Source organism: Podarcis erhardii (genome assembly GCF_964252035.2).
Source record: "Podarcis erhardii genome assembly, chromosome: Z".
Classification (NCBI taxonomy): Eukaryota; Metazoa; Chordata; class Lepidosauria; order Squamata; family Lacertidae; genus Podarcis; species Podarcis erhardii.
Window position 1 is genome coordinate 24825670 of NC_138504.1, and position 22442 is coordinate 24848111.

The window sequence follows — 22442 nt, forward strand, 5'->3', positions numbered from 1 at the left end:
AATTTTCAAAGGACAATTACTAAAATAACCATTTAAGAACACCACTCAGGAATGTGACTACTTACATGCAGAAAAGTATCAGAGAATGTGAGCAAACCCTGCACTTCCTTCCTTATAATATTTAAAAAGTCAAGTGAGCTAAAAATGATCTTCAGAGTAACCCAAAAATAATTATGTAAGTGTCAACAAGACAAGTTAAATGCATAAAGTAAATCTAAGTTTTGAAAGCTGAAGTGGACAGCTAAAGAATGCCTCATTTGAGAGTGCCAGAACCTATCCACTGTAGTGTACACAACTATGCTATTCGAAGGAAGATTAATAACGTAATCATTGCAAGAAGAAAACCATTCACTCTGAGAGAAACAATGTGATCTTTCCAAAGGAACTGTCGAAGGACTTGAGATTCAACTTGACTATTGTTGAGTTCAGCTGCTCTCTTCTCTGAACTCTCATCTACCTGCACCTTTTTGTGGAGAGAAATCACCTGACACACCAGCGACAGCTTAGCAGCTGCCATTTTGAAAATAGAAGAGCCTAACCAACTTTCTCAGTTTCTACACACACACAATCCAAAACAGAGGCACTGTAACTAAATCCCTTCAAATTAATGTAACTATGAGATAATTTGTAAGATCAGATGATAGTATCTGCAGTTTTCCATAGGAAAACTAGTTATCACTGCCTGCGTTTACTGCACATGGCTGTTATCAACCTTTTTTCATCACAATCTAGCTTGTCACACAGTAAGCACACAAGCTTGTAAATGTTCTTCTTTGTTTATAAGTTCTTCTTTTGTTAAAGAAAAGAAATTTAAAAGCCATTTACCTGGGTAAGAAGTCTTTCTTTCTCTTCAGTCTCTTCTGAAGTAAGAGGAGCTGACTCATCAATCTTCCGCTGTTCCTCTTTCTGTACCTGAGCTGCATTTGGGAGGTCAGGGTTTCTGGGGACCTAAAATCAGTGGTGGAATGAATGTATAGTAAAAGAGCAATGCTGTTAAAGGTTCTGTATATAGTCCTATCCATCTCCCTTTACTGCCTTTTTGAGAAACACTAGTCGGGTGGGATTGATGCACTTCTCATCTACTGAGTATTTGTTAGAGAAGGAAATATTTCCCTAGCATGTGGCCGCTGGTGGAGAAACATCTTTTACTTGTGTTTACAGTCCTCAGAAAGTTCTTCAGGCAAGGTGAATGTAGCATATCATAACTCATCCATCTATATTTGTCCTTTTATAGCTTGCAGGCTCTTGTCCATGGAAATGTAATGATAACTGCAACTAGCAAGCAACCACTGCACCTCAAGAGGGTTTTCTTTAAGCCTTTCAGTGTTCTCAGATACCACAAACAAGAAAGAGAAGGGGAGGAGGAAATGTATGTGTGTTACTCCAGCGATTAAACAGTGAAGAAGACATTAATTCCTATAGTTAGGGTAAAATGGAATGAACACAAGTTGCAATTATCTGATATCAAAAGAATGTTTAAATGTGTTTTTAGTGCTCTTTATTTCTTTTAATATTTCTAACTTTTCCCCAACTACAGTGATTATTAGAACCCCAAGGCCTTTTCGGCAAGCACCAACCTTTTCCACACCTGGCATCATTTACAATCATTATCACTGAAACTGATCTCATGCAACTGGACCTGTCAGTGCTCTGGACACCTCAGCTGAAACTGTATCAACAGTGGTATCAAGTTCAGAGTGAAAGTGAACAACTTTACCATCAGAGTGCTTAGAAAATTTGTCAGAGCAAGACTCTGATGCTCCATTGCCCATAACCTTTGGGGCATATCTCAACAGTTCATTAACCACATGGAAAAGCTCTTCTGGGCAGCTAGCTGAGCATGTGAAAAATAAGAAAAAGGTGGGAAAATAAGCCTACTTTGTGCCTACCATGTGGCAGTGATGGCAGTAATCATGTGCTCAGTGGTATTCTCTATGAGATTTCTGGCACTCGCACCCCAGCTGTCACCTGTTCTGCTTCCTTGCCTGTAACTCTCTTGAAAACAGGGGCAGGGGGAGTAGTACAGGTTCCTTGTCACCAAAAAAGGGCATATAGGATTGATTGTGTCCTCCTCACCATTCTAAACTGAAAAAGAGCCTTGACAAGAGCACCAGCCATGTCAACTGGAAAATACCCCAGAGCATTCAGTAATCTTTATGATTCCTTAAGTCTCTATGGGCAAACCATCTCAGTAAGTCCCCCCACCTTGCGGGAATGGCATGGCATGGGCAGGGGGGTGGGGGAGAAAGAACTGTCACTGTCAAGCCAGGTATTGCCAGGAAATAACTCATGCATGGCAATGGAAACACTAAAATACTCCCTACACACTATAGCAGAAAGCATATCAAGGACCTATCTTGCCACATGCATTTGAGCCATGATGTACTGAAACAAGCTCATGATTGTGATGGTGACCATGAAGTCCCAGGCAGGTGCTTTTAAGGCAGATCCAGTGTGATACTGGAAGTCTCCCGGTATCTGCTCTATCTGGGGTAGGCCATCTTGGCTATGGAGACTGTTGGGCAGTGAGATGGATAGTACACCAGCAAAATCCCTGCTTTGTTCTTTGAACTGACACTAGGCACAGATCCTCAAAGCCAGCCCCCATGCATAATCAGTTTCCTGGTTTAGATAGATTCTTAAGGAAGAGCCATAATGATCCATTTGTCTTGATGCTGCATAAAGAACCCAGGAAAGCAACATAGGGTTAGATCAAGATATCATGGCTTCCCCACCCAAATCTGAATAATACATGAGAGGTTGGGACCTTCCTCTCCAATAAGACTGTGGATGATAAATGTTTTATAGTGGATGACCTGGTGACCAACTTGGTGACTTTCCTGGTAAGGGCTGTGGGAAAAGCCAACCTATAAATCAATCTCTGCCTCTGTGAGAGAGATATCTTTGAAATTAATACACAGCTGATATTTGACGCCCAAACACTTGGCCCATATTACACACTATTGGAACTGTTTGACAAGTCAAATAGGATCTTAAAGAACAAGTAAATTATTCTCTCTCTCATAAACCAGAGGTGATGAGAGGGCAACAGAAAAGAGATCAATTTGAGACTATTTAGTTTCCCTTCCTTGGATATAAAAATGCACAGAAGCCCAGCAAGATGGCCCCAGCAAAATATTGGTGTGGATATCCTGAAGTCTATGTGGAGAAATTCAATCTTTAATTTTTCCATATTTGCTAGTCAGAAACTCTGTATTTTCTTTTTTTAAAAAAATAACTGAAGAGCATCATAACACATTCAACATTAAATATTCACATACTGCTTTTGACAGCTTATTAAGTTTATATTAACTGTACTGTCATATTTCATATTGCACCTTGAATTGCAGTGTGGGGTCTTGGTCCTGTTTATCTCTGTGAATGAAGTGGGTGGGGCTTTTTTTGGTAGTTTTATTTATTTGTAGATATCCGATGACTGTAATTTTTGTAATACATAAAAACTCAGTAAGAACTATATTAAAAAAAACAAAACCTTGGTAACTCTCCATCCATAGCCTGTCAGACCTATAAGGAAGACACTTCCATACCCGCACCCCACCACTCTTGACACTTCTTCCTGGAGCAAGCTGACACTATTTGGACCCCGGGGTTGGGACTGATGTTCTGGGCTACTGAGCTAGCCCACTACTCTGCCCACACGTGTTCTGTCTTTTGAACACCATATGGTCACCAGAACAATTTGAGGAATCAGAAATTGTCCAGAGCGCATGACCTCTCCCCCAACTGGATGGGACAAATACTTTTATTTGTGTCACTAAGTTCCCAGGTACACTATGGAAAAGAATGTTATTTTTGGGATTGTGAAATGGAATTCAAGTCTTAGGACATAGATCTTATACATAGGTAAATATAGCTAATATATTCTTCAGAAGGAAATATCGCTGATTTTGTTCTGTTTTCTTCTTTTATTCACAGCAATCCTTTGAAATTATATCTATTGTAGTGAGGAAAATGTGCCCATTTCTACTACACACTTCTGAATTCATTTTAAAATGATACTTAACTTCACATAACTGCTATTGAAAAGTAACACATTTCCTATCCATCATATCTAAGAAGCCTGAGAGATATCTTCATGCCAGTTATTTCAGGACAAGAAACTGGAGCTTACCTTATCCCTGACATTGGTTTACAAAATGATATTTCACTGATTTCAGCACATATATAATCTTGGCTTCATATAGAGCACGTTACGAGGCAAATTGTTACTATTGTAAAACCATTTTTAGAAAGCATGGAAGTAATTTTGCCTATGACTGTATAAATTAGCTACTGAATATTTCCATTTAAGCATGTCAGTCACAAAAGCAAAGTTTAGAAACATAGAATTAAATAGCTCTGATTTTATCCTTTGAAGATGAAAGACCATACCAACATATTGTTCTTTTCCAAGCACAATATTACTATTCATACAATCTATCTACAGTGGTACCTCAGGTTAAGAACTTAATTCGTTCCAGAGGTCTGTTCTTAACCTGAAATGGTTCTTAACCTGAGGCGTGCTTTCGCTAATGGGGCCTCTTAATGCCGCTGTGCTGCTGGCACGCAATTTCCGTTCTTATCCTGGGGCAAAGTTCTTAACCTGGAGCAACCACTTCCTGGTTAGTGGAGTTTGTAACCCGAAGCATCTGTAACCTGAAGCGTCTGTAACCTGAGGTACCACTGTAATCTATGAATTTCTTTTGACAATGTGCCAAAAATGCAAATATTTAAAAGGACGAATTTGGAAGGCTTATTTGGAAACAATGCAAAGAAGTTGTAGGGGCAGAGCTGTCAAGCAGGACCAAAGGTGGAAGACAGTAGAACCACTAATGTGGAGGCCCAACCTGACAAAACAGCACTCGGAGCTCAACAGCAGTAATCCTAGAAGGGTGTAGTAGTGGTAGCTAGGGGACATCACTGTCACCACAAAATATTCACACAGTCTTAATGGCAGCACTCTTGCTGAGGCACGTTCAAGGCACCAGAATGTCTGCTGTCCCTATTCCTTTGTGGGTTAGGATCAAGCTTTCTATGATTCTAATATCTTCCCCCAATGTTTTTGTTTAATTTAAAAGTCAAGCAGCTGCAGGAAGCCACAACTGGGATCAGAAGCTTACATGGAGAGGAGACTGCTCCTCCTTTCCCTTGTTAAAATCACTTTTGATTGTGTTTGCTCTCACTCCACTTCACCCTTGAGCAAACAATGTAATTTATAATGTCCCTCATTTACATAAGAGCAGGTCATCTAATCATTTTCAAAATGTGGATACATGGAAATCCACATTCCTGCCTCATATTAGGGAAGGGAAGGAAAACAGATCCTTACCTTGTAGCCTATGGTCTTGCGATAATAAAGAATCTCTTTTTCAAGGAGTTCAAACAACCGTGGGGGAAAGAACTGGAAATCTTGAATATTTGGCTGTTTTGGAGGTCGTGGAGCCTTTGAAATTAAACATATATACCATTAATGCTACATGTTTGTCTTTGGACATGTTGCAACATGTTTTTATATAAAAAAGGTTATTAAAGGCTGAGGTTGGGAGGTGAGTGTAACTAGTATGAACTACCAAACTGTCCTCTCACCTTTGGGATTTTTGGTTCACTAACTCGAAGAGCTTCTCTGAAATAGGCATCCACAGCATAGTTGGCTTTGCGTTCTCGTTTTGGAGGCTCTATCCATTCCATCATGCTCAGCTAGAAAACAAATAAGCCCAAAACTTTTTAAAAATACCAAAAGATAATTCTAAGTAGCACATATTTAATTGCTCAATTGGTATTGTTGAAAGAGGTGCTTGTTTTAAGACAAGACTAGAATGCAGAAGACTGGAATGAAGACTAGTGCATGTTTCAATAGATATTAAACTACAGTGGTGCCTCGCAAGACGAAAAGAATCCGTTCCGCGAGTCTCTTCGTCTAGCATTTTTTTCGTCTTGCGAAGCAAGCCCATTGACGGCTTATCGGATTAGCGCTATTAGCGGTTTAGCGGCTTTTAGCGGCTTAGCGGATAAGCGGATAAGCGGCTTAGTGGCTTAGAAAAAGGGGGGGGAAGAAACCCGCAGGAACTCGCAAGACATTTTCGTCTTGCGAAGCAAGCCCATAGGAAATTCGTTTTGCGAAGCACCTCCAAAACGGAAAACTCTTTCGTCTAGCGAGTTTTCCGTCTTGCGAGGCATTCGTCTTGTGGGGCACCACTGTACCTGCATTGCTATGAATGGATAAAAGAGCAAATCACTTAGTTCAAGAGGGGTTACTTTAGAATAGCATTTCTTTCAGTTTTTGTTTATTAATTTCCAACTCCTCTTTGAAACCTGATAGTTTTTGAATAAGCAGAAGAAATTAGTTTTGTATGTTTTCATGTTCCCCTTGTAAGCAGACAGTAGACTGGATAACATTCAAACATGAATTATTATTATGTCATCAGCACAAATACCAAACTTCATTGCCACATCCTAATATGCACTATTAGTGAATTTTAAAAAAAAACAAAAACCTTCTCTCACACACAAGGAGAGAAACCAATAAAACATTCCAAACACATTAACTTGAAACCAGGCTCAAAATCCTTGCCTCGTTAAATGAAGCGGGTTGCATGAACTATAACAGAACTCTAGAACAGAGTTCACTTTTCAGCAAGTTTCTTTCACTTCACTTAAGAAAACTAGCAGTTCTTTGCTTTAACGGAATCTTCCAATCCAAGGTCTGCATTTATTTGTAGGCTCTTAAAAGAATGTTAGACATCTACCATGAAATAAGTTCCTGCTCTTATAGCTTTATTGTCCCATTTCGTACAGTGATAGATTGCTTTCATTCATCTCTTCACAGTTATTATTCCCTCACATTATGGACAGAATCCCATTCTAGTATCTTTCTGAACAGAGGCCTCTCAATCTGCCTACATATCCTTTTAACTTCTGTCTTACAGTATTTTTTCCTCTGCATATGCAACAGTTCTACAGTGTTCATGCTGAATACATGTTACATTATTATGGACTCCCTCAAAAACAGGTAAGTGAACTGAGTTAGTTTTCTAATGTGAAACATACAATTATGTCTTGTTACAGCAAGCTTCATTTGTTTTCTCTGAATGTTCAAATTCCAGGCATCAAAAGAAAGATGTTTTCTCAGGACTCTTTCTTTTTGATAGATATACTCTAAGCCTGGTTAATGCCCCTACAAAGTGCTATAGGTAAAGTGAACCAAAGGGGCGGGGGGAGTACATTGAAATCCTACATCTTCCCTACATAACCTGCTCTGAATATTAGGAGTGTTTGTTGTTAACCTCTTTGAAGTGGAACTTTATTCACTTAACAGTACAATGCAAACACATTTATACTTATCAGTACAGCAGAAAGGTACCTTTTGTTTTCCTCTATAATCTTCACCTTCAAAATTGTACAAACTCATTTCTGTGTCCATAGTGAAGTTTCGGAGAGAGCTCTCACCCATTTTTTGCAAACGCTCATTCATTTCAGCTGTCTAAAGCAGGCCACCAAAAATAAAATGAAGTTAATCTTTAGAAAAGCCATTTTTCATCAATAAAACATAAAAACTGATTTGATAAGATACTTCAAAAGCTAAGTCAGACAGACTTGATTCTTTTTTCTTAATTCAAAGCAGATGATTTTTATAGAGACAGAAGATGAGCAACAATGAAAGTAATGGTAACATACAGCACCATCCAAATCCTCTCACCTTTTTTTCACCTCTTTCTAAAATAGTGGTAATATCTTCATCAGTCAGTTCACTGTCCTTGGAAGCAAATACATGTGTTGCTCCATGTCGGATCATCTGTAGCATTTCATCTTTTGCCAGTTTATTAGACTGCTGATCAATAAGTCTCCCTGACACAGGAAACAAAGTCACAGTTTTAATGCAAAACTTCTCAGCTTTTTCATACCAGAGTTATAAAGGGACACCAGTTAGAACCTGTAGTAAGGCAGAGGGGTAAGAATGAATCCTAATACATGATTTACAACCCAAAAATGCATAAGTTTTAAAAATAATTTCTATAGGTGTAGGTAATGAGCTAAAGTAAGCATCACATTAAATAGATTTTATAGATTCATCAAACTAACTCTTGAGCATTTTTTCTTACTTCAGAGATGGAGAACTTTTTGGTTCCATGGATCAGAAACTTATCAGGATCAGCCTAACAGGCCAAATTTGACCAGAGGGTGAGGATGCCCACCTGACAAAATCTCTTCTACGGCTTTGCAACATTCCTCCTACAAGCCTGGACAATCTGAGGTTTAAAAGGGAAACGTGGGGAGATTTACAAAGGCTTTAAGACAGCCCCTACACTCCCATTTCAGCCTCTTGAAACATAAGTGTCCTGTTTCAGGCACTTCTTCTTTAAGTAAGTGAATGGGCAGCGGCAGCAGGGTAGGTGCTTGCCCACCTCACTGCTGTCACTCCCCATCCACTGACTTTTGAAGCACAAGCTGCTTCAAACAGGGCTTTTGCAATGTACTTTAATCCTTGTTCATCAGATGATAGGAATAGGCATGCAGCCAATGCAGTATTAAATCCTTTCCTCCCACCACTATCTGATGTCCCCAGTGACATCAGCTGATGGAAGTGGTGCAGTCTGGGGAAGATGGCTTCATGACTCTGTGGCAAGCCAAGACTGGTCCATGGGCCGAAGGTTTGCCACCTCTGCCTTGCTGTCGCTGCTAAGGAACATAACATACTTGTTTGGCATTGAGGGGGCACATCAGAAATGTAAGATAGAAGGATGGTGAGCATTCAGCGTGTTTCAGCTGTATTACATTAACATAACTTAGATATTTTTATGACCACAGTGGCCATTCAACCAACATTTGTGGACAAAAGCATTTATTTTGCAATATTCTGGTTCATATGTGAAAAATATGAGACAGGCTTTGAAAATCTTTACAACTTCAAAATCAGAAGAGATGTTGAGCAAAGAAAATAGTCTTCTTTTACAACCATTTTTTGTTTCCAATCCCAATTATTTCACACAGTATTTTTAGAACATCCCCCTGGAATCCTTAAGTACCTAGAGTATCCAAAAGCTGACATTCTAACAAAGATGTTGCAGACTGCAGAAAAATCCCCTGAGCTTATGTATGGCTTATGAGTTTTATGTTGCCCACCCAGCATTTATATATTTCATTTCTTTTTTAAAAAAACTTGATAACAAATGGGATGCCTGACCTACATAATGTTTCATAGTCACAAAGTTTCAACTACTTCAATAGAGCTTTCACCAGCTGAAAGCTAAGTTCTAATCTGCTTTACAAAATTAATCTTTGCTAACATTAAGTCAATGATTAGAGTAACACTTTACATATCCTAACCATAAAAAGCCTGTTGGTTTTGAGGGTCTTCTGCGTGAATGAGTAAAGAGTGGCCAATAATTATCTATGCTGAAATATCCTTGCTACGAAAGAGCCTGATTTTATCTTAAATAATTGCTTTTTGTTTGTATAACAACTCACTCATCTCTCCAAAATAATTGTGTGTGGGATGACAACTGGCACTGTGACTCTTTTTTATGACATGAAACAGAGATGATCAGATAGCGGCTTGCCCAGCAAAAAAAAATTAAAAGCTGGGTTTCCAAGGTGCATTGCAAAACACTCTACTAGAATATCTATCTAACTATCTATTCCTTTTCATGACAAACATTTGCCGCCTCAGGCACATGATGACCGCGGCCGGTGCAGGGAGGGCCTCCAGAATGGACACAAGAGCCTGGTATTGAGTTGAATTATGCCACAACTTTATTGATTACAGGAAAGGAGGTTTGGCTATGGCAATGGGCATGTATCCAGCAACAGGCAGCCTGCCTGCTACCTGATAGGAACTCAGTGGGGTCAACCTTGTGCTGCTAAGTCGCCCCCAACATGGATTGGGTGCCATGACACTGCACAGGCCGCCATTGGGAGAATTGAATTGGCCTATTTGTCTCCCTGTGGACTCCCAGACAGTCACTCCTCTTGGACCCCTCTAACAGGGTTCACTTGAAACAAAGAACTCACCCAATGCCTTATCCACCAAAGTTGTGACGGATGCTATGAGGTAGGCAAAAACCTGCAAGCTGGCCAGTTCGTTTGTAGGAGAAAATTCCTCCCTATCCCCGAATATGGCAACCACATAAGCCGTAGCAAGCTTGCCCGTTTTCCCCAATGGACAATCCCTTAACAGTCTGAGCGGGTGGGAAAATCCTGTGTCGATCTACAAAGAGGGTGGCCTGCACCTGGCCGCTCCCTTAAATATGCCAGGGGCGGGCTCAGCCCCCATGCTCTTCCCCTTGATGGGCCTTGCAGGCACTGACCACCCCTACCTGGAGGTCCATTGCAGCTGGAGGGGGGTGGCACCAGGTGACCATCCACTCCCCCGGCCACGTAGGAAGGTGACAGGCTCCCCGGACCAGCCGCGGCCGTGCCATGCGGCAAATGCCGCCCACCCAGAGCCCCAGGTGAGCGACTATTTAGCCACTAACAGTTAAATATTACGCAGTACCTTGCTGTATAACTATTGAGTCTAGCCTCAGTTTTATCTCAGCTCTCTCTACAATTCTCTCTTCAACAGTGTTGTCTGTGATAAGTCGGAATACTCGAACTCGCTTCTTTTGACCAATACGATGTGCTCGATCCTAAATCACAAAAATAGCAAATTTAAATAAAAGCATCCTGGCACATCTGTAATTGAAATTCTGACAGAAGGAAAAAAAACCACACACTGCTCTGTAATTATTAAGGTTAGCACAAATGAAAATATTTTTCATTGTTGTTTATTTTAATTGTTTACCCTATTTTTAGAACTCCTTCAAAGCTGGCATGTATTAACATAAGCAGCTTGTTATTGTTTTCTCTTTTTCTCAATTTTAACGGCAGCAGCTGCACCAAGACTTGAACTGGGGCAAGCCATTGCAAAATCTACTTATTTTTTTCTTTAACAGCATGAGATACCACTTTTAAACTTTTGCTTTTTCGGCAGGCCTTCACCTTAGTTGAAGCATGGGAAACAGGTAGCCTTCCAAAGGATATTTACTGGGCTGCAACACCCATAGTCCTATATCCTGACAGAAGCTGATGGGTGCTGGGAGTCCAACAACATCTGATGGCCAACATGTTCCCCACCACTATCTCAGATTGTTAATAGTGTTTTAGCTCTCCCAAATGATTGGCTTCTATGTGCTTCTGTTTTAATATTTATTTAATTATTTATTTGTTATTTTGTTATGATTTTAGAGGAAATACAACAGCCTAAGTGCTTAAAAAAAGCAGAAAAGTGGATATAGATATCCATTTATTTCTTTATCCATTTTTTTAAAAATGGATTTCCTAGTCAACTAAGGTTTAGCAACTGCTGCATTATCCACATTCAGAAATATTCTGTTAACTGTTCTCTTTCGGGTCTGTGCAATGTGGCTATGCCCAAATGCATCAGTGTGACAATGTGCTGCACTGCATTGGCACTTCTATGTGTGTACCTATGTTCTGTCTTTGAGCATTTGACAGACCCCTATATTGAGATACTAAGACTCCACTTCATCCTTTAACTCTTGCATAGCTCCTTGGGATAAATTCCCCAGTCCACTGCCAAATCTACCACAACTGAATAGACAGCTACTCCTCCTCTTAACAGGGAATAAATTGGACATTTTTTTCTTCCCTGGATCCCTGCAGTTGTTATGGGCTCACAGCTGCAGGTCCTATTCATACCTATAGTGTGGTGCTGATGATACCAAGGTTGCAGGTTCGATCTCCTAAGGGACAGCTGCATATTCCTGCATTGCAGGGGGTTTGACTAGATGATCCTCAGGTTCCCTTCCAACTATGATTTTATGATTTTAACACCAACCATGATTTGGTATTATGAAAGATAGGCCCAGGTGCTTCCCCTTCCTCTTATATTCACCCACACCTGTTTGTTATTACACATGAAGCAAGCCAAAGCCAGGTTCCTAGGCTCTTGGCTCTCTGAAAGATTGCTCCAAGCCTGCCTCTCAGCTCCACAGGCACAGCCTATCAGTTCTAACTATCCTGTTGTCACTACAGTAGGAACTCTAGCTTTGCATGAGACATACCAAGAGTACTCACCATTGCTTGTAGATCGACTTGTGGGTTCCAGTCAGAGTCATAGAGGATAACAACATCAGCTGTTGCTAAATTAATCCCCAGGCCTCCAGCTCTTGTACTCAGCATAAAAATAAACTTTCTGCTGTTGGGAGCATTAAAGGTGTCTATTGCTTCCTATAAAGGGAAAACAATTTAAATTGCGGGGATTTCATGAAAATAACCTGTTTACGGGGTATTAAAATTGCAAAAGTTGCTTATTTTCCCTGGAAAAGCTGTTGGGCTAAATATGGACAAAGTAAGATCACCGTGAATCAAAATAATTTCCTTCAACTTCACTAGTACCACAAGGCCCCCTGAACCAATGAATCACAGATAACCTTCTAGATGCTTATTCCTCACAGGTACTGTGTAAATGCATCTTTCACTTGACTGTTTAAACACAAATTAGAAGACTGAATGATATGAAAGAAACTCAAAGGACCATTTAATAACCCTAGATCAATCCCTGTTTATAAGGCATGCCATAAAATAAATCCTTATTTAGCAAGATAGCACTCAGGGAAGCTTAAATGCCAACAGAGAAATGACTAGCCACCGTATAAGAGCAACTGGACAGCTACTGTCAAGGCTCCAACATGCCTCCAGGATAGAATGGAATGAAAATCCAATGAGCTACATAAATCCTTCTCACCTCTCTCTCTTCATGTGGTGTTTGCCCATCTAATCGACAATACTCATAGCCCCGCCACATACAATAATCTTCCAGTATATCCAGCAGACGGGTCATTTGGCTAAAAATGAGAACTCTGGAACCTGAGAGACAAATAAGTTCTAAGGAAACAATTCATCACACTGCTGAACTTACACTTACATTAAATAAAAGTGTGTTCTCTGTCCCATACACTGCCTCTCCATTTCACTCTATCCTTTCTTCTACAGCTTCTGGTACTGCTCCTTCCCCTCTATAACTTTCTCTCAGTTCCTAAGTCCCTTCCCCATACAGTGGTGCTCCGCAAGACGAATGCCTCGCAAGACGGAAAACTCGCTAGACGAAAGAGTTTTCCATTTTGGAGGTGCTTCGCAAAACGAATTTCCTATGGGCTTGCGAGTTCCTGCGGGTTTCTTTTCCCCCCTTTTTCTAAGCCACTAAGCCGCTTATCCGCTAAGCCGATAAGCCGCTAAACCGCTAATAGCGCTAATCCGCTAAGCCATCAATGGGCTTGCTTCGCAAGACGAAAAAAAACGCTAGACGAAGAGACTCGCGGAACAGATTCTTTTCGTCTTGCGAGGCACCACTGTACTAAAAACTGACTTTCCCCATTCCAATCTGATGTCTTCTGCTTCACTGGCATCTCCCTAGTCTCAGGAATTCCACCCCAAAGGTCTACAGCAGTAACAACTGGTCTTCTCAATTTTAGATCCTGATAATTGCAGCCCACTACTTTTTGTCCATTTAAAATACCACTTTGTACACATCTATTTGGCTAAGGTGTGGAACCCTAGGTAGGTGCAATATGTGCCTCTGCAGAACACAGACATATTGTACATCACCTTGGGCTGCCCTGTTGAAGGCCAGGTCTTCTACAAGAGTAATGGCAGGGTTTGTTCCCAATACATTACTTTAAGGTCCCCATTTTTAGGCACTGTATTCTTTGCCATATGAATAGATGGATAAATTAAAAGGGATAAATTCATAGACCACCCGCAGTGGGAACTAAATCTGCACTCTTCCCCAGTTGACTCCAGGTTTTTCCCCATCTAGGCTGCATCCAGAAAAACATCCCATTTGCCCCTTTTCATTCAGTGGGATCCACCAGAGAAGCTTAAAATTTCTTTCCCTCATAGTTTCACCTAGGGTTCTGTTTACCTGGTCACGCCACAATGACGAAATACATTTCTAAATGAACAGTGACTCATAACAAGCCCTTCTTACCCTGCTCTTTGAGTTTTGATAGTAATTTATCCAGAGCAACCATTTTGCCACTGTTGGTCACAAGATGAGTATCAGTGGTATAGGGTGGGCCAGGCTCGGCACCATCAAAGAGGTATGGGTGATTACAGCACTTCCGCAGCTGCATCAGAATGTTCAACAGCCGCATCTTATCCATTTTTCCAGCCGAATTTAAGATATCAATATCTTTCATTAGAATCTTGGTATACCTAAAAGGTTATTGGACAATTTAAAAACAACTCTTTGTCCTTGGACGTATGAAAGCATACAAATATGAAGGCATCTAAATCCCAGTGCTTTACGTATTTACACAGTGGCAACTGGCATTTATTTAAGTGTGGTTTGCGTCTCTAATATTATTTTATTTTTCTGCAAAATGTGATTCTAACAAAGATTTATTAGCACTAGCTGCACACCCATCAGATTTGACAGTGGTTGGGGACAGGGAGGCCACTCCAAGCACAGACTAGGAGAAAGATAGGAAACAATGGGACAAGTTTCTGCACATTCTGAAGCCCCCAGTTGAGTTTATCCTGAAGTGCTACTATGGGCCAAGCATGGGCAGGAAGCCCTGATACACGACCATAGTGAAACACAAATACCCATGTCCAGCTTAACTCAAACACAACATCCTGCCCCAAAGCTACTGAATCTGGATACTAAAGTGGTAGCCAAGAGATATGCTGCCTCCTTCATCACACACCCGCAAGGCAATTCCTGGCTTACAGGGAGGGACTGCATCTCTGACACCATTCCACTCCTTCTCTGTATACAAATTTCCTTAGTTCCATGTTGGAACTGAGGAAAAATTGTTTTTATACCTAAGGTTCACACCATGTAGAATGGCCTTGCTTCATCTCATCCTGAAACCAAGTTTCTGTCTTCTGTTTCTCTGAGGTGACAGCTCACAGTATAAAACACAGACAGAACATAGGGAATTGATTTTATTTTTCATCTACATAGATACCTGTATGGATTATAATACTTAGCATTTATATAGTACATTTCAAGTGTACAAAGTGCTTCACATACATTGTCTCAGTAATATTTACTATAATACTGTAAGGTAGGTCAGTACTATTATTTTTCTATTACAGACTAAGGTGCAGGGTTGGGACTGAGATGTGGTAGCTTGCCCAAGGCAGTTTAATGAATGTGTAGCTTAAATCATATGTAGGTTTGAAGCCTACTTTGAAGGTTACTGTTAATATGTTATAGGCACTATGTTAGGCCAGCATAATAGACTGATTTTAAATTAAATTTTAAAAAAGAATCTTACCATTCCCTCTGCATTTTGCTGAGTCCTAGATAAATTTTTACTTCTTTTTTAGGTGGCAAGCTCTTCTCCACCTCAGCTTTTATACGCCGTAACAAAAATGGCTTCAAAACCTAAAAATCAACACATCAACACATTTTACACATTGCTACAAGTCAGCATTTCAAGTATTTGTTTTGCCAGTGTCCTAGACTTCTTATACTGCTCTTGTGATGCCTTTTCCTAATCCTAATTTTTTGAGGCTACTTGAGGTGGGAGAGCATGCAGAATACATGACCATTTCTCATGGTGTTTCTAGGAGCAACAGGAGCAACTAGAACCCCCGTACACAGAATGTATCTCCTAAAGACCTTGGTATCACAAATTGTGAAAGGGAAGTTTCAATATGCGCCTCATTCTAAATACATTTACTGAGTGTATAGTATAAATAACTGAATGCTTTGCTTCTGTTGGGAAAAGACACAAAGGCACACATTAATAGTTATGTTAATAAGTAGTAAACAAATGGCTGCCTCACCAGAATTCCACAAATTCTGTCTTATATCACATCACAATATGCACAACACATTTCTCAGAAACGTACATTAAGATGTTACGCTAAGAATAATATACTATTCGTACAATACAATGGAAGAGAAATTAAATTTATTTCAGAAAGCAGAATTGCCATACTTACCGCGTGAAGTCTCTCTACAAGTTTTTGATCACCAAGGCAATTTTTAGTGTCAAACCATGAATCAAAGTCCTGTAAAAATTATGTTGTTGTTACTGGGTTTGTTGTTACTGTGTTTGTACTTTCAAAACTCAAGGGGAAATTTTAGTAAACTAGAAACGAAACTGTCCACTGGAAACAGTGTGTCAAGTTCTTCCCTTCTTTAACATCTAGTAAAGCATACCTATGCCCTGACATTATTATATTTCTGCCACAGATGTGCATCACTAGCATGGGGGCGTACGTGAACAGGCACAAGCAAATGTTGTTACAAATTGTGAAAAGCATCCCTATGTCTCATATAATGTGCAGATCCACTTAAAATGTGGCCCAAAGTGGCTGAACCAACTTCTCAAAGCAGTTCCACCTACCCCTCCCTTCAAATGCTCGTGTAGAGTACACTGACTAAAAGCTAAGTCAATAGGAAAGAATGCAGTTCAGATACACAAATACTATAAACTAATACTTGCATCTGAAAGATGCAATGACGATTTAGTCCCTCTCCTCCTGTAAAATGTCCTCTACCCACAGTGACCATTTCAGTTGCTCATTATGCAACTTCACTATGTAACAGTACAGTCATACCCATGTTACGTCCGCTTCATGTTACATTCTTTCAGGTTATGCCCCACGGTACCGGAAAGGGTTACTTCCGGGTTTCACCGCTCACGCATGCGCAGAAACGCAAAATGACGTCACGCGCATGCACAGAAGTGGCGAAATACAACCTGCCTGTGCGCAGATGCGCCACTGCGAGTTGCACTCTTTTCATGTTGCAAATGGGCCTCCGGAATGGATTGTGTTCGCAACCAGAGGTACCACTGTATTAAGAATCTGCTATATAATTTTTTCCCTAACTTCCCTCTCTATTCATTTACCTTCTCTTAAGAATGTAAACCATTATAATATGATAAAAAGATAACTTAAATTATTGGCAAAAGTTAGGTTACCATATAAAGTGTGCAAAACCAAAAAATAGGACTTTAACATAATGTACAATCTCACCTCTGCAGAATTGAAGACATCAGGCAAAAGGAAATTGAGCAATGCCCATAGTTCATGAAGATTATTCTGTAAGGGAGTTCCTGTTAATAGCAACCGATTTGTTGTCTTGAACTCTCGAACAATTTCAGAGAGCTAGGAAATTTTTTAGAAGAGCACTTGTTACTACTACATTACTACCATACTCCAGGATACATTTTTTACAAATGAAAGTACATACAAAGTATTTCAAAATGAAGCTCCAAACTCCCATAACCTAAGATAATAATTACAAGCATTATTAATAGTTCAGATGTAACAGTTAGTGTTTTAAATTCTTCATTTTTTCCTTGCCTGCCATTCTGAAAGGAATTATTTTTTAACTTCCTATTTTTTTACTTCCTATTGCTTCCTACAAAAAGTTATCCTTCCATTCAAGAGTTACCAGATTTTTCCACTATCCTAGTATTCTGTAGTATTTCTCTAGGTATCTACAGAAATAAAGCTTAGGCTCACCTTAGATTTTTCATTCTTGATTCGATGGGCTTCATCAATCACCAGATACCTCCAGTTGAATTTTTTGAAAACAGACTTCTCTTTAATTACCATTTCATAGGAGGTAACGCACACATCCCACTCTCCAGGCATCATAACATCGCGGATAAAAGCAGCCTAATGAAAAATGAACATGGTAAACACTTCTAGATAGGTAAGCTGAATAGGGCCACCTAACTCATTTGGAAGCTGCTGCTGCAGCCATATACTAGTTATAAGGGGAAAGCATTTCACAAAAATGAAGAAGAAATGGAAGGTGGGGAGGAAATCAAGTTCCATAAAGGCTAATACGATGACTCACCTCCCCCCCAGTAAATAAATAAAAATCAATGATGACAAATATATATTTAAAAATAAAGGAGGGGAGGGATAAGTGAATGCCTCTTCTCAGATGAACCTTGGTGTGACATATGCATCTTAAAATGAAGTATGTCATTCATTAATACATACAAAACTTTTATATCCCACCCCTTCTCCAAACGGAGTCTGAGGGGGCTAGCAAGAATAAACAACACAGCCATACAAAATCTGATAAAAAGTTAAAAAACAAAATCATAGTAAAACAAGAAGAACATTAGTGATGTGTGGTTTAACCTGTAAACTGCTGTGCACAATTATGATGCTATACAAATGCAATGGCGGAAAGGCATTACACTCCCAACTTGAAAAGCAAGTCACTTCTTTACATAGTGCTCACTTACCCTGGCATCCTTGTCTCCAATGAGACAAACGGCACGTAGAGATGGAACCCAGCGTTTAAATTCATTCATCCAGTTGTGCAAAGTCGATTTGGGGACCAGAACCATGTGTGGGCCAGGAATGTTTCGGTAATGTTTCAGATAGCCCAGCAATGCAATTGTTTGCAGAGTCTTTCCTAGACCCTACAATAGTATTAAAAATTATTTAAAGTTATGCATCATTGTTAGCAGCACTGAACTGATTTCCATTTATAATAATGAGTAGAAAAGTTTACGAACATGGTACAATTTATGGAATAGAAATCTGCCATAATTTCAATATATTGCAATATGCAAATTACAACTCTGGTTAGAGTTTGTTTTGAGATATTAAAACTACAGCTTCTCATAAGCATTCCTCTGCAATATGCATGAATTATTACAGAGAATGAATTTTTTAATTACATTTTGCTCTTAGCTATGTTACAACTGAATATTTGAGTCTCTGTACTACTGCTATGCATTATGCATCTTTTCTTTGAATTACACACAATTGTTATTCCTTGACTCTCTGAGTTCAGTAAATTTTCTACATACCAAAGAGAAAATGCCCACATAATACTAGGAAATGCTAATGGCAGGCAAGTTGTGATACTTATCTCCTCTGTCACCATACTGAATTCTATTTCCACCAAAGTTCAACAGACCTGCTGTCAATGAACCCATGAGAAATCTTTCATGAGCTCAGTCAATAGTACGTCAGTTTAGACATAGTGATCTTCATCTAACACATCATGGTTTGTCAGAGAGAGCAAGCATTGTGCTGCCTTCTCTCGTCTTCTATGCCACAACAGTATTAATTCTGCAGTTTATTAAGCCGTAGTTTCCCATTTCATCTGAACCAGGAAACTCTGGTTTATTAATCCTGAACTATAAAAATAAAATGAAAGCAAGATCAGATCCTGGTCCGTAGTTCAAGATTAATAAACCAGTTTCCCAGTTCAGATGTTATGGGAAAGTGTTGCTTAACGAACTCCAAAAGCAATGTATTGTGGTGCTCATAATACAACACTCTTGATCAAATAAACCATGATTTATTAGACCAAGATCATTATGCCTTAACTGGCAGCACAATTCACAACTAAGAAAATGAATGGGACATTTACTATTTATTTCAATAAGGGTTGGGAACAGTTCGCAACCATTTATTTATAGTTGTCATCTTAGCAGCCATTAATTACTTTCATTACCTGGGGCAAGCAACAGTCATGTAGAGACAACCAGACAGAAAGCTCAAGTAAACTGAGGGTCAATTGGTTCTTCTTTCCTGTCACCCCAATCAGGCACCACAAATGACTAACATGGACATATGACAGGATAAATTTGTTCTTCCATGAATGCCATCAGGGAGTCACATTCTTCTAACCAGTTTCATCTGACTAGCTTATTAGGAATCATAGCTTATCAGAATCACAAAGATAATAAGAAACACCATTGCTTTTAGTAATAGCTGTATGATATCTGAAGACAATGGATTTAAAATCTTACTCCAAATATTCTCCAATTAGCTAATAATTATGGGCTAAGTACGCTGAAGAGACTTATTCCCAAAGTTGTTCTAAAACCACCTGGATTACTTAAAGCATAGGAAATGTGGACTCCAATCTAAAACTGTTCTTTAAATTCATGAGCGTTTAAAAAGTAGTTTGAGGATTTGACAAGGCAGACATCATTCGAGGTCCACATCTGGCTTATGGCCACTGACTTCAATGAGAATTACATTTTTATTTAAAACCATTTTTTTCTGCTTGGAGAATTGTCTTCTTCCAAGAGATATACACTTCACTTCCACCCCCAAAGATGTACTCCAAAAAGAAAGCCTTTTACCATTTCATCTGCCAAAATGCCGTTCACGCCATTTTCGTAAAGGGAGATCATCCAGTTCAACCCCCTAACCTGATAGTCTCGTAACGTTCCTCCTTTAACATCTGCAAAGCACATAAAATGTGACTTTTTATCTATATGCTTGATTATAATATTATTTCCTAACTCGTTTAAGAAAATGGAAAAAGATTTTAATAAATATACTCACACGAAGGCGATTCCTCAAATCTAATACACACATTTGAGGTTTTTCGACTTTCTGAAAGTAGCTCTTCATCCTCCTCTTGCTCTGTGCGCCTATGGCGATAACTGAAGAAAAAATGAAGAAACTAGTCAAACCTATGATGTGCTTTCCACAAGGACTTTTTTGTATGCCACAAAAGTCCTGCCTTTTTTCCTGTAGTAGAGCAAGGAATCTCAAATAAGTTGCTCCTCTAACTCACTCCACAAGGAAGGACTATGTGGATATGAAACATGTTCATTAAAGGGTGGGACAGCCCCTGCCCCAGTTCCTTCCTGCCTACTCAATCAGCCATTTCCTCACACGTTTGGTAGCCCTTCTTTTCTCTCTTCACTACCTTTTGGGGCTACTTCTCATACATGGGACAGGAAAGGAGGATGAATTTAGACCAGTGTCAGGACATTATGCCTACCATCTTTTCACCTCTCTAGAGCTGCTGAATTCAACTATCTTGGACAATTCTTCAAGCCATGCATCAAAGTCATGCTGAGGAGGCACGGTGGTTTGAGGAGCCTCCTGGGTGCCAAGACCAGCAAAGCAAAAACCATCCTCAGCAGTGGCCATGAGGCAGATACTGCAAAGGCCAGTGAGGTCATGGTTTGCTTCAATCTGCCCAACAGGCCTGATCTATGACCACAGAGGGTGTTCATACTTGAAGAGGGTATCCTCCCGCTATTAAGTCCCCGCACCTCGAATTCTACTGGAAAACAAAAACCCAGGATTGGCCAGAGAGAGGTGCTTCTCACTGGAGGGTAGACCTTTGTGGGCCTAAGAAGGGAAGTGGGCCTAGTGGCAGTGCACAATCCCAAAACAGTAAAGGGCAAAAAAAATCCTCATTAGCTCTCTTCTCCCCATGCCAATTCCTGGCTTACAGGGAGGGACTGCATCTCTGACACCATTCCACTCTTTCTCTGTATACAAATTTCCTTAGTTCCATGTTGGAACTGAGGAAAAATTGTTTTTATACCTAAGGTTCACACCATGGAGAATGGCCTTGCTTCATCTCATCCTGAAACCAAGTTTCTGTCTTCTGTTTCTCTGAGGTGACAGCTCACAGTATAAAACACAGACAGAACATAGGGAATTGATTTTATTTTTCATCTACATAGATACCTGTATGGATTATGAAATGGGCCTAGTGGCAGTGCACAATCCCAAAACAGTAAAGGGCAAAAAAAATCCTCATTGGCTCTCTTCTCCCCATGCCTGAATTTGCTGGCCATCTCAGCTTCAAGAGATGGCACTTTCACTCTCTCAAACCACACCCTACCCTTGTCATGCATAAAAGCCATGATTCGTCCAGCACAGAGCTGGAGAATAACACAGTCCTGAGGCAGCCAAGCTGCAGGGACAGGCAGGGTAAGCAGCAGGCTGCAGCAAAGGTATCAGAGCCCAAACTATCAGCTTAATCAGCTTCACCCTAGCCTAAGAAGCTAGACCACAGAACCCCTTTTAATGAAGGCTCGAGCCATGATCCTTGCCCCAGCAGCAAACCTAAATCAAGAGGAGACAGGTTCTGCATAGTAGGTGTGGTCCAGTTGCCATGGGCAAGGAGACACCCCGGGAGCCTCAAGTAGAGCATCTTCCATTCCAGGAGCATATTATGGCAAAGGTTAATTGCAAGATGAGGCTGTACCACAAAGTCACAGTCACTGACATGATAGCTTACTCTTTTTAGGTTTTCTAGGGTTTTTATGGTTTTCCGGGAGTGTTCTAGCTTTAGGCAATTTTGCTTATATGTTTGATGGCCAGGAAAGTAACTCCCATGTAAATTGCAAGTTACCTGTACAGGTTTGCATATAAAAGATGCACTGCATTAAACACACATAGCATTTAATATCAAACAGTAATTTAAATTAAAAAGACATACTCTCCAGCCGAAAGTAAGCTCTGCTTTTCATCCTTTTTTATTCGTGGTCGTCCAAGTTTCACTTTCAGGGGAGATGTTGGTGATTTCTGCGCCGCAGGTTGAATAAAATGTGCAAAGAGTTCTGTCTGCTTCAACAGGAATTCAAATCTCTTGGCTCGATCTGTTTTCTATATTCAACGCAACAAACACAGTATTTATTTCATTTATCTTTATTTTATACATTTGTATTTCACTTTTTCAG

General features: G+C 40.0%; 1 protein-coding gene across 1 annotated transcript in view; it reads right to left on the bottom strand.

Moving 5' to 3' along the window:
* SMARCA1 (SNF2 related chromatin remodeling ATPase 1) overlaps positions 1–22442 on the bottom strand; it is a 47150-nt gene that overhangs the window by 16533 nt on the left and 8175 nt on the right. Inside the window, exons 3-19 of the mRNA XM_081846931.1 lie at positions 22202–22368; positions 20299–20399; positions 20094–20194; positions 18231–18410; positions 17491–17646; positions 16999–17130; positions 15958–16026; positions 15285–15394; positions 13988–14214; positions 12746–12867; positions 12076–12228; positions 10493–10625; positions 7697–7845; positions 7361–7480; positions 5587–5697; positions 5330–5443; positions 826–948 (exon numbers count right to left, since the gene is read on the bottom strand). Of these exons, the coding sequence (XP_081703057.1) occupies positions 826–948; positions 5330–5443; positions 5587–5697; positions 7361–7480; positions 7697–7845; positions 10493–10625; positions 12076–12228; positions 12746–12867; positions 13988–14214; positions 15285–15394; positions 15958–16026; positions 16999–17130; positions 17491–17646; positions 18231–18410; positions 20094–20194; positions 20299–20399; positions 22202–22368 (2268 nt within the window). The remainder of the gene's footprint in view (positions 1–825; positions 949–5329; positions 5444–5586; positions 5698–7360; positions 7481–7696; positions 7846–10492; positions 10626–12075; positions 12229–12745; positions 12868–13987; positions 14215–15284; positions 15395–15957; positions 16027–16998; positions 17131–17490; positions 17647–18230; positions 18411–20093; positions 20195–20298; positions 20400–22201; positions 22369–22442) is intronic.